Genomic DNA, 16,095 nt, shown 5'->3' on the forward strand with positions numbered 1-16,095 from the left:
GATGTTACCAAAGGAAAACCCTTGGCAATATTAATATTCTTGCGTTTGTGAGGCAAGTAAGCTGCTTTTAAGAGAGCTTGAATTCAAACTTTAGATGGGGGTCACAGTTCTTCTCAGTGCCCCTTTTGAAAGGAAGTGAAATAATAAATATTGAGCAGATCAACACAAGCTTCTGTTCATAGCATTTAAATACACAAAGCAGGTTTTGAAAAGCCAGGTCAGAACTTGCTGGCTCAAGACTGCCCTGCTAACATTGGAGAGGCATAAACTGCATTTCCAGGGATATGTTCTGGGAGCAGCTGATGGCATCCACCCTACACACCCCAAGTGGTGTTGGTGACTAGGGTTTGATATCTGTGTTGTTCTTTACTGGGAAGGTGAGTAGCACATCAAAGCAGCTGCCTTGGTACTCCCCTATCTATGTTTGTCTCAGCAGATATTACACCAGAAATATTGCCCCACCCATGCCCACCCACTCACAGCAGTCCCCCATGTGTGGAGCTGTTGGATTCTGACCTTGTTCAGTTGTGCTTGAGTCCAGGGTGAGGGATCAGCTCCGCACCTTACAAGGAGGGATTGCACTAGGAAAACTGGCTAGGCTAGAAATTCCCTGCACAAGGCGAGGGTTGCAGCCTGCATCTGTCCAAACGAATGGAAATACTTGAGAGAAGGTACTCCGATCTGTAGACCCTTGTATCATAGACAGGGTGTTTTATAAGTAATCACTGTGCTGCCTTGGGGTTGCCAAGCAATCACAGTAGGCTGTCTTTTGTGGGCCGTCCTACGAAGTGAAAGCCAAGCCTGAAAGACCAAAGCTCCCGATTACACCAAGACCCATCGTCCGTTTTGTACTGTGTTTGCGATGCAGAGTGCTTCCTGCACCTTTGCTTCCTCAGAGCAGTAAGGAGCTAATGGTGGCAGCAGCTGTGTAGTATCCATTCATTCATTCATTCATTCATTCATTCATTCATGTGATTCAAAGATGTGAATGGGAAGCAGAAGTCATACACACTAATACTGTAGTATATTGAAGTCCGTTTTTCAATGGGCACGTTTTCTGTATGGCTGTGCTATCTGTGTAATATGGCTGTTCAGTGAAGTGCCCTACTATGCAAATGAGCATGGTGTGAAAGCAGAAACAAGAATGGGGAGGGGAAGGGGGAGGATTTCAGCTGCCTCAATGAGCCTGTGTTAGCCAGAGACAGAGGTGGGAAAAGAAAGAAGTGATTTTTATCAGGTGGCATACATCCAAAAGTAGTTTCTTATGCTGCATGGAAGTTGCCTATCTGTCCCTGCTGGGCACTGTGACACCAGGATTCACTTGCACTATTTTTTAACGTATTTGTTGCATCATGACACTTTTTCTTTTTTCTTTTTAAATGATATTTATTAAAATTTCAGAGGAAAAAAAGAATTACACAAAAACAAAAAGTAAAAATACAAGAAAAATACAAAATACAAACTACAGAATAAAAGAATAAAAGACACTAAAAAAAAAAAAAGAATAATAGATCAATCTTTCCATAGCTTACATTCATATCCTTGTTTCCCTGACCTCCTCATACCTCCCTTTTTTGTATTCCAGTTCAATTAGTTAAGTCAGCAATTTCTTTCCCTCTTTGTTTTCTCATGATCCTTTAACTTAATATACTATAACTTTAAATTTTCATCTGTTATCAATCCTTTTTTACATACACCTTTATAGCATTACTGCTTAAACCACCTAGCTTCATTCCAACATCATTCTAACATTCATTAATTTTGCAATATTTCTGTAAATAGTCTTTAAATTTCTTCCAATCTTCTTCCGACTCTTCTCCCTGGTCTCGGATTCTGCCAGTCATTTCTGCCAATTCCATGTAGTCCATCACCTTCATCTGCCATTCTTCCAGAGTGGGTAGGTCTTGTGTCTTCCAATACTTTGCAATAAGTATTCTTGCTGCTGTTGTGGCATACATAAAGAAAGTTCTGTCCTTCTTTGGCACCATTTGGCCGACCATGCCCAGGAGAAAGGCCTCTGGTTTCTTCAGAAAGGTATATTTAAATACCCTTTTCATTTCATTATAAATCATCTCCCAGAAAGCCTTAATCCTTGGGCACGTCCACCAAAGGTGAAAGAATGTACCTTCGGTTTCTTTACATTTCCAACATTTATTATCGGGCAAATGATAGATTTTTGCAAGCTTGACTGGTGTCATGTACCACCTGTATATCATTTTCATAATATTCTCTCTTAAGGCATTACATGCCGTAAACTTCATACTTGTGGTCCATAACTGTTCCCAGTCAGCCATCATTATGTTATGTCCAACATCTTGTGCCCATTTAATCATAGCAGATTTCACCGTTTCATCCTGAGTATTCCATTTCAACAGCAAGTTATACATTCTTGACAAATTCTTAGTTTTGGGTTCTAACAGTTCTGTTTCCAATTTTGATTTTTCCACTGGAAGCCAATTTTCTTGTCCAAATTATATGCCTCCATTATCTGATAATAATGAAGCCAGTCTCGCACTTCATTTTTTAATTTCTCAAAACTCTGTAATTTCAGTCTATCTCCATCTTGTTCCAAAGTTTCCCAATATTTTGGCCATTTGGCCTCCATATTGAGCTTTTTCAGAGCTTTCGCTTCCATCGGTGACAGCCATCTTGGGGTTTTATTTTCCAATAAGTCCTTGTATCTTATCCAAACATTAAACAATGCTTTCCTGACAATATGGTTTTTAAATGCTTTATGTGCTTTGACCTTATCATACCACAGATATGCATGCCATCCAAATACATTGTTAAAACCTTCTAGATCCAAAATGTCAGTGTTTTCAAGAAGCAGCCATTCAAGAAGCAACCAGCAAAAGGCTGCTGATTCATAGTAAAGTTTAAAGTCTGGCAGGGCAAATCCACCTCTTTCCTTTGCATCTGTTAATATTTTAAATTTTCCCCCCCTTCTTTTTCAGTGTCTTTACATAGGACTCCCAGGCTATCTCCATATATTGTCTGGACCTATTTTCCACTTAGTTGACAAGAGTAGAGTACATCAGGTGCCTTCAGACCATTTCCTGGACCCCCCAAAAGCATTAGTGCCTGTCAGGAGGAGGCCCACACATCTGTGTGCCTTGAACAACCTAGACTTGCTGGTTCCTTCATAGCTGTAGTTTTGATTCTGCTGTTTTGCAGGAATACAGTATACCAAGTATGGTTGCCGGAGGAAGAGCGATAACCGGATGGTGCACCGGAACTTCTGCGATAACGGGAAGAAACCAAAACCCATCCGTAGGAGATGCAACATGCAGGAATGCACTCAGCCTTTGTGAGTCATTTTTTCATTGTCTTAAAGGTCCAGGGGCCAGTTCACACAACCATTTTTGAGGTGCAGAACTCACCTCAATATTACCACGGTATCGTGGTCTTGTGAAATAGCCGTATGTAATAAAATCTCAAGTGAGTGAAAACCATTGAGATCGCTCTATTTAACCAGAATGCGGCAGCTAGACTGGTGACTGGGAGCGGCTGCAGAGACCATATAACACCGGTCCTGAAAAACCTACGTTGGCTCCCAGTACATTTCCAAGCACAATTCAAAGTGTTGGTGCTGACCTTTAAAGCCCTAAACGGCCTCAGTCCAGTATACCTGAAGGAGTGTCTCCACCCCCATTGTTCTGCCCGGACGCTGAGGTCCACCTCCAAGAGCCTTCTGGCGGTTCCCTTGCTGCGAGAAGTGAGGTTGCAGGGAACCAGGCCGACGGCCTTCTCAGTGGTGGCACCCGCCCATAGCTGTCAACCTTCCCTTTTTTGGTGGGAAATTCTCTTATTTCAGTGCTGTTTCCTGCTGTTTCCCACTGCTATCCCGGATTGTTAGATATCTGTCTCCGGGACAGGTGAGGCTGCTGATCCCTTATTTTCAAATCCGAAATTTGACAGCTATGCACCCGCCCTGTGAAACGCCCTCCCATCAGATGTCAAGGAAATAAACAACTATCTGAGTTTTAGAAGACACCTGAAGGCAGCCCTGTTTAGGGAAGTTTTTAATGTTTGATTTTTTTGTTCTGTTTTTAATCTGTTGGGAGCCGCCCAGAGTTGTTAGGGAAACCCAGCCAGATGGGCGGGGTATAAATAAGAAATAATTATTAAACTGTTATTATTATGAACATTGAAACAAAAAAGCCACCACGTGGCTATCACTGCATAACAGTCATATGAAACCCACTCTGGTGCTCTTGCTTTTGACAGATGCTTATTCTGTGGTTATTTGGCAATGTTTTTTGGTTAAGGATCATACTATTTTAGTGCGAGAACTTAAGAAGTTCCCTGCAAGATCAGAGCAACTATGTAGTTCAGCCTTTGATTTTGATCTGTGCAGAGCCAGACTCCCATAATCTGAATTCTCAACAGCCTTCATATTTTCAACCTAGGTGGCTTAGTTCTCACTGAGATGGTAAATATGCATCTGGGCTAACTACCCTCATCCCTTCCTATAGAAAACTTACATGTCAAGGTTGGACGCTAGGCTACATTCCTCCCTACCCTTGATATCTTGGTTTTTTCTGCAAAGGGAATTTGTTTTGTGAGCTTGTTCCTGCAGGCTGAAGTGGCCCAGCCCAGATTTATCCCGTTCAGTGGGAACCGAGCTGAGGAGTCTTTCTGTTAAGAGTGTCTGGTTTTGCTGTTCTCTTTTCAGCTGGGGGGCTGAGGAGTGGGGGGCCTGCAGCAAGTCCTGCGGCAAGCTGGGAGTCCAAGTCAGAGTGGTGCAGTGCACCCAGCACCTACACAATGGCACAAACAGGACTGTGCACACAAAGTACTGCACAGGAGACAAGCCAGACGCACGCCGGCCCTGCAGTCGCGTCCCATGTCCTGCCCAGTGGAGGACAGGTGCCTGGTCTCAGGTAAGGGGACTTGACTACTGTGCCACAGCCAGCATTTCGGTGCCCTAAGCAAAGCAAGGGAAATATCGACCCTTTGCACTTCTGCAGTACATCACGGAGCACCTTGATTTGACCAGCAGCCCTATGATGTGTCAGAGCAGCTGCCTAATGCCAAGGCAGAACAGTTGTCCATCTAGCTTGATGTTGTCTGCACTGATGAACAGCTGCTCTCCAGGGTTTTGGACAGGAGTCTTTATAGTTGTTCCTGGATCCTTCTGCATAGAGTGTTCTACCAGAAAGCCACTGCCCTACCTTAATCCACAGTCTCATATTCCCTTCGCTCGGTGACAGTAAGCTTGGGAGCCAGGATCCCCAATGATGATACTTGTTGCTAGGAGTTATTTTTTTAAAGATACCAGTAGACACCTGTCCTTCCTTTGACCACAGCCCTCTCCTTAACAGAGCCTGTCTTACTGGGTTTGCTGTTAAGGAAGAGCCTAGCCAAATAGCTCAGACTACATGGCAATATTATTTTTCTTATTTGGGCTGGATTTGAGAACCCTTAGCTGTGCCAGGAGGATGCTTCTGAAAGAAAGAAAGAAAAGAAAAGAAAAGAAAAGAAAAGAAAAGAAAAGAAAAGAAAAGAAAAGAAAAGAAAAGCGAGCACAGAGCAGTGCCACTGGTATTATCGGGTGAGGAAAAACATGGCTTGAGAATGGTGTCGGAGCAATGACATTTGCTGCCTGCAAATAAATGAATTTTGGTTATGATTCAGCTTTTTAGACACTTTTGAGCTGCCTGGGAGATCTTGTCGGAATCCTGAACATCCTAGACCTTGCAGCTATAGAGAAGTTCGAAAATATCTCTGGCAAAAACTGCTAAAGGATGTAATTACTGAAGTTGTCCCATTCTTTTTAGTGCTTTTCTAAATCTGTGTATCAAGACACAAACTGGCATTGTTATGAGGGGGTCCTTTTCTTTCTTTCTTTCTTTCTTTCTTTCTTTCTTTCTTTCTTTCTTTCTTTCTTTGTTATAACAGTTTGGGAGCAGCCAAGTTTGTGAAGATAGATGGATTAAGTGAAGTGTTGTAGAATGTAAAATATTGACATTCTCTCTTGCCCTCAAGGTTGACTGCAGTCAAAAGAATCATTTTATTTGTATTTCTCAAACGCGTACCAGTCCTCATCCAGAACCTCTGACGGCAGCTTTGATAGTCAGCCACTTGTTGGAGGGGAGAGGACATTATGTGTTTGCGGTCATCCCAATGCGGTGACTGAAATCGCATTTGTTTTGGGTGTATGAATCCAGACAGAGGAACCACCTGCCCTGCCCCAGTGACACGTACTTCCTGCAGATCCTCCTTGCTGGCTCAGCCCTTTTTTCATTGTAGTGCATTGGAATAGCTCCAGCCCTTCGGTTCCCCTTAGCCTTCATAGATGTGTTTTTCTCCTTCTTCCTCCTCTTGTGGCAGTGCTCTGTCAGCTGCGGAGAAGGCATCCAGCAGCGCCAGGTGGTCTGCAAGTCCAACGACAACCACCTCGGCCAGTGCGAGAGCGAGAAGCCAGAGACCATCCAGGTTTGCAAAATGGCAGCATGCCCAGGTAAGAGAAGAGCTGCAGTTGCAGAAGGAAAGAAAGAAAAAATGCATGCAAAGTGAATGAAATAGATGCAGCATTAAAACACACACACGCAAGCGAAACATGGTGATGCCCATGGGTGTGTGGCATCGTGCTTGTTTACACATAGGGGTTGGGTCATTTGGTTGTTGTTGTTGTTATTTATTGAATTTCTATACCATCTTTCATCCCAAGATCACAGGGTGGTTTGCACCATGTATTATACATATGTGTAGAATCCTAAGGAGCCATGACAGCTAATGACCCCCTCACTCAGGTACTCTGGCATCCTGTTAGTCTCTAGAATGCCAGAGTGCACTTTATTTTCTTCGAACCATTTGAATCCATTATTATAGGAAAGTCTCTGGTGTCCCACCTGCCCCGGAAAAACAAAGCAAAAACTTGACTCGCTGTTGTGATCTAGATACTTTAACCTGCCTTCCTTTTCGTTCCCCCAGGAAACCTACCAAGCGTCACAACAAACTCAGGCACCATGGATCATGTGACTCCTAAGGTCCAATGGGTGCCTCAGGAGAGCGCCAAAAATCCTGTTACCAAGATATCATCAAGTAAGTGCCCTTCTGCTTCTGAGTTCGGCAGTTTGGATCATCACCTGTTCCCCTCTCGATTTCTTTAAAAAAAATAAAAAACGCTGGATACTGCTCAGAAAAGATGGGCTTTGTAGAATATTACAACAGTTGTTGAGGCTTTGCCAGGTTGTACAGGTCAAGCAGCTGACTTCCTGTGACTTTAATGGGTGGGAAGTTGGTGTAGGGGCGTAATCCAAGGAAAAAGAAACCTTCCTTTGCCTGGAATCCTTCTTGGGCAGCTGTTGTGTGCTTGAGAACGGGAAGCTGCCATCTGGGATCTCCCCTTACCCTTGGGGAATTGAGAAGAATGAAAACTTTAGATGTTCTCTGTCTAGTCCTGCAATTCTGAAGTCAGAGGCCATCGGTGAGGAAGCTCAGTCCTGGAGACCAGATGTCTCCCCACCACTGCCGCCAGGTCTCTCCTCCTAGCCTTTGGGACTTTCCCCAGGCTGTAAACCCTCCCTGGCCTTGTTCCACAACTTCTAGAGTATTTTTGCCTTGCTGGAACGTAGCCTTGAAATCCGATGACTCTTGCTTGCCTGCATTGGATGGGTGAGTATGTAGAAACTAGCCTATGGCACAGAGGTAAAGAGTACCTTCATTGGTCTACACACTCTGACCTCTGGCCTCACCCACCTCAGGCCCCTGGACAGCTGCCCATTAGGGAATGTGGCCTTTGGGCTCCAGAAAGGTTTTCCACCCCTGCCATGGGCCATTACATGGAAGTCGATGCATCCCAGTTCAGATTTCTGTTGTACTCTGTAGATCAGGTCTACTCAACTGGGGACCCACCAAGCTGAGTACAGCCCATCTGCCAGGTTTCTGGACCAGCTCCAGCTGGAAGCATATTTACTGAGTTCTCGGTGGGCCACCATGCCACAGTTTGGTTCTCACGTTGTGCAGGCCTGCTGTAACATTACACATGGTGAAACATAAATAATTTGCAGAAAAGGTTAACTGCAAGTGGATCTGCTGCTGTTGTTGCCAGTGTGACTATATAGCCTAAGCTGAGAGTGCTTATAATTCTAAGCAATCACTGGGAGGAAGAGGCCAACCTTATTTAGCTTAGAGGCCCAGTAGAATCTTCTGCACCTTAAAATACACCAAATAAAGTGGAAAGGCTTCCCTTTATATGGATCCCTAGATGCATGATCCCAGTTCAGAATTAATTTTGGATTAATGCTCATTCGAGAGCCTTACAGTGCAAGCTCAACTCAGAAGCAGGTCCCATTGAATTTATTGGGGCTTACTCACAGGTAAGTAATTGCAGACACTTGAGATCATTGTTTGAAAATGAATCACTGCCCTCTAGCGTTCATCTGCAGGTGTTTCTCGCTAGTGTTGACTCTCTGGGATGTTTATACAAATTCCTGTGTAGGTGCTTCTGCCTGCCTGTCTGTTTGTCTGACTGTTTCTCTTTCAGCTGTCTGTACACTTGCATCTCACTGACTTTTACGTTCCTCTCTTTGTCTTCTCCTCTTAGGCTCCCCTGCTGACATTCTGCAGTTGCTGACATATCCATAGGCCTAATGGCGTTTGGGTACATGCTTTTCTGCAACTTGATTCCTGTAAAGAGTAAATAATACAGTGGTTGTCTCTATATATGTATCATCTTGAATCTTCAGACACACCCCACCACCTATGGTTGTTTCTCCCCCCCCCCCAAGTCCCCTCCACTCAGCACTGTTTCTCTTCAGAAATATGATTTGAGTCTTGCAGTTCTTTAGTCTTTGTATCATAGGGGCTGGGATTTTCCCATAGAAGGAAAGGTAGTGTGACACACCCACAATCCCAAATTCTCTACTGGGGTCTGTGATTCTTTCTCCTCCTTCTTTTTGTCTATTCCTATTTCTGTTTCTCTCTTTGCTTGATGCCGCTTCTGGTATCACTGCTATGTATTGTTTGTGTAACTGGTATGGAGCATTCCTTCTATGGCACGGGGTGGGGTGGGGAAGCCCGTGGCTGTCCAGAAGTTGAACTCCCAACCCCAACAAGACCCACCCAGCGTGGCCCAAACTTCAAGGATGATGGGAGTTGGAGCCCAGGCACATCTGGGCAGCCACAGATGCTGTTATATGGCGAGAAGAGTGCTGTAGCCTAGGTCGACATGGCTTAACCACACACATGAGCCTTTTGGGATAACAGTCTTAGACTGCATTGTAGCACTGTTCTCTTGTGTCCGGTTGTCTGAAGTCACGGTCACTTTCACACCAACTTTCCGTAATTTCCCTTCATTGCAGAGGAGCCGTGCCTTGGAGACAAGTCCATATTCTGCCAGATGGAAGTCCTGGCTCGCTACTGCTCCATCCCTGGCTATAACAAGCTCTGCTGTGAATCCTGCGGCAAAAAAGTCCCCACCAGCCAGCCTCCCGCCATTGACCAAGGAGCTTCTGAGACTGGCACCCGCGGAGGCGCTGCCCTTCCCGGCCCTCTCCCACAACTGTCTCCCCATCCCACTGCCACGAGCCAGCTGCGAAGGATGAAGGGCACTTCTCCGAAAGAGACAGAGGCATCCCGTGGCCTCCTGGCTACTCTCGCTGGCTCCACGGCCATTGGCACCTGCCAGGTTAACGCTGCTTCACAGCCTCAGGGCAGCCCTGACAATAGCACTTCGAAAGTGGGCACGTCAATGCTACTACCTCCTCCTCTTCCTCCTCCTCCTCTTCGGCAGGCTCCAGCAGGGTGGGACCCTGAGGAGCATCGGAGCAGCTCGCTGTCCCAATGGCTCCCTGCCGCCTTGGACAAGCCTTCAGTTGTTTCACAGAAAGGAGGTCCATCTCCTCCTCAAGATGGAGGAGGGTGGAGAAAAGACAGCGTGGGGCCCAAACAGTCAGCTGCCACTCTCAGGACCTCCTCCCCTGTTGTGACATGAGTGGGGGTGGTGCTTTCTTTCCCCCCCAGAAACCCCTCTCTTATTTTTTGGGGGGTTTCATTACGTCTCTCTACACCGTTTACATGCAGAGGAGCGGAGCGGCAAAGCCAGCACGTTGTTCTTGTTTTTATCTGGGCCCCTTTTCCAAAATGGAAGGAGTAACCATTTCCAACGCAACCATGTTCGTTTTAGCAATGGCGGTGATTTCGCCGTTGTTCTGTGGCACTTTTTAGAAATATATATGTGTATATATATATATATTTAAGAAAAACCCAGTGAAGGAAACAAATTGAGACAGCTGAGGTTGGACACACACACACACACAAACACACAAACACACAGTGCTTCTGTAGCCCAGGTTAGGTCGCCTCCGAGGGCTTTTCCGACAAGGTTGCTAACAAGAGATTTCTCAATCAACAAGGCAAGACAGAGCCAAGCCAGCTCAAGGACCTTGTTTCCCCTCCTCAGTTTCCACTCATTGCTGCTGCTATCCCAGCCATCCGATGGAGCCTTGAAATGGTGCTGCAAGGGACATGGTTTTAGTCCAAGTTACTGTGGACAGCGAGCCTGATGTGTCTCCATAACTGCACACTATGTGGACTGAAATTGTGTCAGGAGAGAGGAGGAGACCTGGGGTGCTTCCAGGTGGAGGGCTTAATACTGCAAACGGGTCTTACAGGTAGCGCAAACGGGTTGTTGGCAACAGGCTATTGTTGTTGTTTTGTACTTTGGCAAGGGCAAATCTAGATTAAAAGTGGTGGTGGGGAGAGAATGCAGGCTGGCTTTTTTTGTTGTTGATGATGATGATGGCACCGTGTAGATGCTGCAAAAACCTTGCATGCACGAGGAGCACCAGTCCCAGGAAAGTGTGTGTGGTTTGGACTAATGAGCCAGCAAGCCAGCTGCCTCCTTGCAATGCTGAGCAGGTGTGCTGAGAGTCCTGGGACAGGGGTGTTGAAACACCCCCCCAGCTCACTTGGAGTGTCCCTTGAACAGGGTATGAGCAATGAACGCCTTGTCTTTAAAAACCATTTTTATGACCTTTTTGTTCACCATGGCAATGACAATTCTCAGTCAAAATCAGGGAGAATACGAGAACATGAGGATTGCCTTGCTAACTGGGCCCAGTGTCCATTTGTTCGAGCACTTTGCTTGTGCCAGTGGCCAGCTAGACACCCGCAAGCAATTAATGATTGCTTTTCAGCCATTCTTTGTCTGCCCCCAGCGATCTGGTCGTCAGCGGTGTGCTGCCCTCAGAATGAGTAGATTTTCAGAGCAAACCAGGGAACCAGATACCCAAGCATGTTACCAAATGCTTTGTGTTTTAAAACAATGTTATTACTGCAAGGATGATGTGGGCTTCCTAGTTCTCTCTCCCCACACCTCCCTCTCTCTCTCTTCTCCCTCTGAAAAGCCACTTTTGTTCCTCACAATGCAGTTTATGTCACTTCTGAGTTTGAAGATGTTCTCTTGCATTGGCAGGTTGCTGTTCTGGAACTCTGCTTGTGATGGGAGGTGACACCAGTTTTAATAAAATATGCCCACCACAGGAATTCTGAATAAGTTAGGTAACAGGTGCGTTTTTAAAAACAACCACTCTGGAGTGACTTTTACCCAAGAACAACAACATAGGCAGCAATAGGCAGCTTTGAAACTGTCTGATACGAGCTGTGTTTTGCCAATGGTGGATGCTAAATAAGATCGAGGTGATGTAAGGTTATGCAAATAATTGAATTGCCTTTTGGGGAGAAAGGCTGGTTTAATATTAAATGGACACCCCATTCCACCCCTACACACAACACACTTGAGTCTCTCTTTTCTGGGATTTTGGTTTGGTGGTGGTGGGTTGTTTTTTTATTATTATTTTGGTTTGCTTGTGGGTTTGTTTTGGCAACCCCTTTTCTTTTCTTTTTAATCGTGTTTGCACCATGTTATCTGTCCTTTCTAGAACCTTGCAAATGCCACAAGCGTAGTCTCAGGGATCAGGACAGCTTTGGATGGTGCCCACTGAACCGCATTGATCACTCGTGCTGCTTTTTGTGTCTGGGAGATGTTTCCTATGTTACTCTGAAAAGACAAAAGTCCTACCATTTTAGTATCCAGACAAAAACACATCAGGCCATGGCAAAAGGGAGATGAAGGAAAGCAGGGCAAATATCTGGAAAGTATAGGGGACAGATTCAGCACCTGCATGTTTGCATTTGCAGAAAGAGACTTGCATGTTTTGAAGTTCATTGTTTATAAAAACACACCCTCAAATTATACTTTCCACGTTGCATGTTTTCATGGGACTGTGCAGAAACGGCTGTTGTGAGAAACATATGTATACAGTGTTTGAGAGCAGCAGTCAAGATGGGCCATTGGCTTGATGCAGCAGGTAATTCCAGTTGACAGGCTCAAGGCTGAGCAGAGGCACTGCTAGCTTTCCTCCTTGCTCTAGACACTGATTTACTCATAGGATTTGTGTAGCTCTACTTGGAAATCCTCCACTGAGAGACGGGTGCTCAGCTGTCCAGTCTGTTGAGCAAGTTAAATTTCTCCAGTTGAATTCAAGGAAATATGAAAGTGTTGATCAAATGCAAGGGGACTGTACCTTTGGTAATACAATAGCTGCTTTTCTGAAGCCCATCACAGTTTTGCAGTATGATAAATATAGCTATCACGTTCTCGTCTCCTGCTGAAAGTTCATTCACAGGGGTTTGCTTCATCTGTCACTGATGTGACAGTCTTTTCTAATAAATTAAGGTACTTCGTTTTTTAAATCACCATTTGCTTTATACTAGAAAGCCATTTTATACAAATCATGTCACTGAAACTAGATTTTTCCTACCAAGAAAAAACAAAAACAAATCTAACAAACACCACCAGAAGCTGCTTCTGGATTTGCTGTCTTCCTTCTAATTAAATGGGTGGGACGCGGGTGGCGCTGTGGGTAAAACCTCAGTGCCTAGGGCTTGCCGATCGCATGGTCGGCGGTTCGAATCCCCGCGGCGGGGTGAGCTCCCGTCTTTCGGTCCCAGCTCCTGCCCACCTAGCAGTTCGAAAGCACCCCTAAGTGCAAGTAGATAAATAGGTACCGCTTTATAGCGGGAAGGTAAACGGCGTTTCCGTGTGCTGCGCTGGTGCTGGCTCACCAGAGCAGCTTCGTCACGCTGGCCATGTGACCCGGAAGTGTCTCCGGACAGCGCTGGCCCCCGGCCTCTTAAGTGAGATGGGCGCACAACCCTAGAGTCGGACACTACTGGCCCGTATGGACAGGGGTACCTTTACCTTTACTTTTACTTCTAATTAAATGCAGCTAAGCTGGAATAAGCACATAAATAATGAAGTCAGAACATTGCAATGATTTGGTGATGGTCAGTTCTTACAGCATAGCTTCCTCTAATGTGTTGATGGACAACCATTTTCCCTCTAAGATTGTAAGAGCTGCCTAGTTTTTCAATGTATTTGAACACCTTAACTAATTGTCTACCGGAGGCTTCCTGTTTTGTTTCCCATGATACAGAACGGCTCGCTTTAATCACCTATATTACATGCCACTGCTCCTGAAACTGCTCTCCAAATAATCACAATTTGTCCTTAATACAGGGCCTTCTTAGCCTGCAATGATGAACTCATCACAGAATGCATATAGGTGTATTACTCTCTCCATCCACCAAGCATCTCTGACGTACATCAGAACTGGGGGACCTGTGTTCCTCCAGATATGGCTAACCTGCAACTCCCATCCTCATTGGCCATGCTGGAAGGGGCTGGTGGGATTGGGAGTCTAAAAACAGCGGGCGGGAGACTATGTCCTAATCCCTTTAGAACAGGCATGGGGAACGTCTTGATTCTGTGGGTCAGAACCTTATCTGATCATGGCCCAAACATATCAAATGTGGCAGGTGGGTCAATCAGCTGATGTCAGAATGACACAAAGTGTTTGGGTGCTTTGAAGTCCTCAAGTTGGGGCTTCAGGGCACTGGGTAGGTCTTGCAAAGTTCCTGAGGCTTCAGCTTTCCTGCTCATCAGCTGCTGGGTGGCAGGGCCAAAGCCTGTTTTCCCCTGCAAAGGCATCATCGGCAGCTCAGTTTAAGACTCCCAATTGTGCATTGGCAGCTGCCTCTACCTGCCCCATACCTGACATCAGATGGGCATGGTTTGGGGAACATGGTGCTGCAAGTCAAACAGTGGCTCAGAAAGGCTACAGAACGGTGCTTCTGAGCATCTGCTCAGCTGGGGGGAGAAATTAATTCAGTTTGCATGTAAAGGCACATCTGGAAAATGGAACGAGGAAGGAAAGTTAATGGCTCCTCCCTCCATCTCTACTGCTGCCCCCCTCACCAAACTGACCACCCACCATGTGTGACTGTATTTCAGTGAAAAGGTCAAGCAAGGAGATGAATCCATGGATCCGCTGCATAATTATGTACCTTGACCCTCAGGCCGCAATCCAAAGGACATGTCCCTGGGAACTGGTCCCGCTAAACTCAGTAGGACCTCTGAGCAAACAGAAGTTAGCAAACATTGCTCAGGATTGCGAGGCATGACTCCGCTCTGTAGTGATGAATAAGCGGCCATGGACAACGGTGTGAGGGTTGACTGGGCAGCAGTGTTTTTTATGAAAACAAACAGTCTCGTGGCATCTTAAAAGAAGAACAGAATTGTGTCATCACATGTTGGGAGTAGAACTTCCTCAGATGACTGAAGTGTTGGGGCACTAAACACTACCCTGGTACATTTCGCAGCCATTTGCTAACCCCCCATATTTTTCAGTTTCTTCCCTCTATACCCAGTTATATCTGCCAATGAATGTGCATGTAACTGAGGATCATACATCGTGCATCTGATCTAGGGCTCTAATCTACTAAAGTTTATGTCACAGTAACTATATTGTAACTTGACTAATGGCACAGTCCATGTTCAGAAGCACGTCCTACTGAATTTAATGGGGCTTAATCCCAGGTCAGTGGGACTTGGGCCTCAGCCTAACACCCCCCCCCCCCAATAATGTTCATAGAAGTAGCACATGCATTCTACATGTTCAGTCTACATTTTCTGCCTCTCTAAATGGTGGTAAAACAGTCACAGGTCATTTTTACTCTGGGCCTTAGTGAATACAGTATTGTACACCTCTGCACACTGAGTCCTTTGGGCTGCTTCCTCTGGTGGATGGGAGATATTAGGCAACGTATAGCCAGTTCAAGAATTTGAACATATTTCCCCTATCCTTATAATAAAAGGAGCCAGGTACTGTTGCATGAGAAAGACCAAAACTTAAGTAGCAGGTTAGATATTAATATGATGCTTCCATCATAGTAGATACTGGAATTTTGCGGACAGGAGTCAGCCATTCTCTAAAGCTGTGTGGTTTATTTTAAAAAACATTAGCATTCGCTCCTTCACCATTTTTGCTTCCATTGAAAATTGTTGGTGAGTGAGCAGGGGTTTCATGTCCACACGGTTTACTGAGATTTCCCCCCTGCTCATTGCTAAAAGAAGTTGACATCCTTCCTTTGGGTACAAGGGCTTTTGTTTTAGTTCATAGGCACTCGTTCAGTTGCATACACTTTGCAACCACTAGAGGTCACTGCTGGACTTATTATTTCTGAGTTCAATGTCAGCAGTTTGGAAAGATCTAATGGCCAGGCTCCTTTAGGAATTGAGACACAACGTTGTTTGATGATCATGCAACGGGATACAGACCAGGTCCTGGCAAAGTCAGTGGCAAAGTCTCCCAGTGATTCAAATGGTTGTCAACTGCAGCCTTAGCAATTACCGTATTTTTTGCTCTATAAGACTCACTTTTTCCCTCCTAAAAAGTAAGGGGAAATGTGTGCGCATCTTATGGAGCGAATGCAGGCTGCGCAGCTATCCCAGAAGCCAAAACATCAAGAGGGATTGCTGCTTTCACTGTGCAGCGATCCCTCTTGCTGTTCTGGCTTCTGAGATTCAGAATATTTTTTTTCTTGTTTTCCTCCTCCAAAAACTAGGTGCGTCTTGTGGTCTGGTGCGTCTTGTAGAGCAAAAAATACGGTAAATAGGGCTCTAATATGGAGGTGTCTTTCTAGTGGGAACAGCATTAAAAATTGAAATTTTCTCCCCTTCCTTAATTAATTCTTGTTTATACTTCTGAAAACCTCGGAATCACCCCCCCATATTATCTGAAAGCT

At 45.3% G+C, this 16,095-nt stretch overlaps 1 protein-coding gene across 4 annotated transcripts in view; it reads left to right on the forward strand.

Moving 5' to 3' along the window:
- ADAMTS14 (ADAM metallopeptidase with thrombospondin type 1 motif 14) overlaps positions 1-11,739 on the forward strand; it is a 71,266-nt gene extending 59,527 nt beyond the window's left edge. For 2 of the 4 annotated variants that reach the window (XM_081004665.1, XM_081004666.1), the window contains exons 18-22: positions 3,175-3,307; positions 4,676-4,883; positions 6,334-6,463; positions 6,937-7,047; positions 9,309-11,739. In XM_081004665.1, the coding sequence (XP_080860791.1) occupies positions 3,175-3,307; positions 4,676-4,883; positions 6,334-6,463; positions 6,937-7,047; positions 9,309-9,940 (1,214 nt within the window). In that variant the 3' untranslated portion in view covers positions 9,941-11,739. Of the gene's footprint in view, positions 1-3,174; positions 3,308-4,675; positions 4,884-6,333; positions 6,464-6,936; positions 7,048-8,551; positions 8,644-9,308 lie in introns of all 4 variants that reach the window. The other 2 variants (XR_013986108.1, XM_081004667.1) reach the window with 2 other exon arrangements.
- The last annotated feature ends 4,356 nt before the right edge of the window (positions 11,740-16,095 follow it).

Source organism: Podarcis pityusensis (genome assembly GCF_964106645.2).
Source record: "Podarcis pityusensis genome assembly, chromosome: 5".
In the NCBI taxonomy this organism is placed as follows: Eukaryota; Metazoa; Chordata; class Lepidosauria; order Squamata; family Lacertidae; genus Podarcis; species Podarcis pityusensis.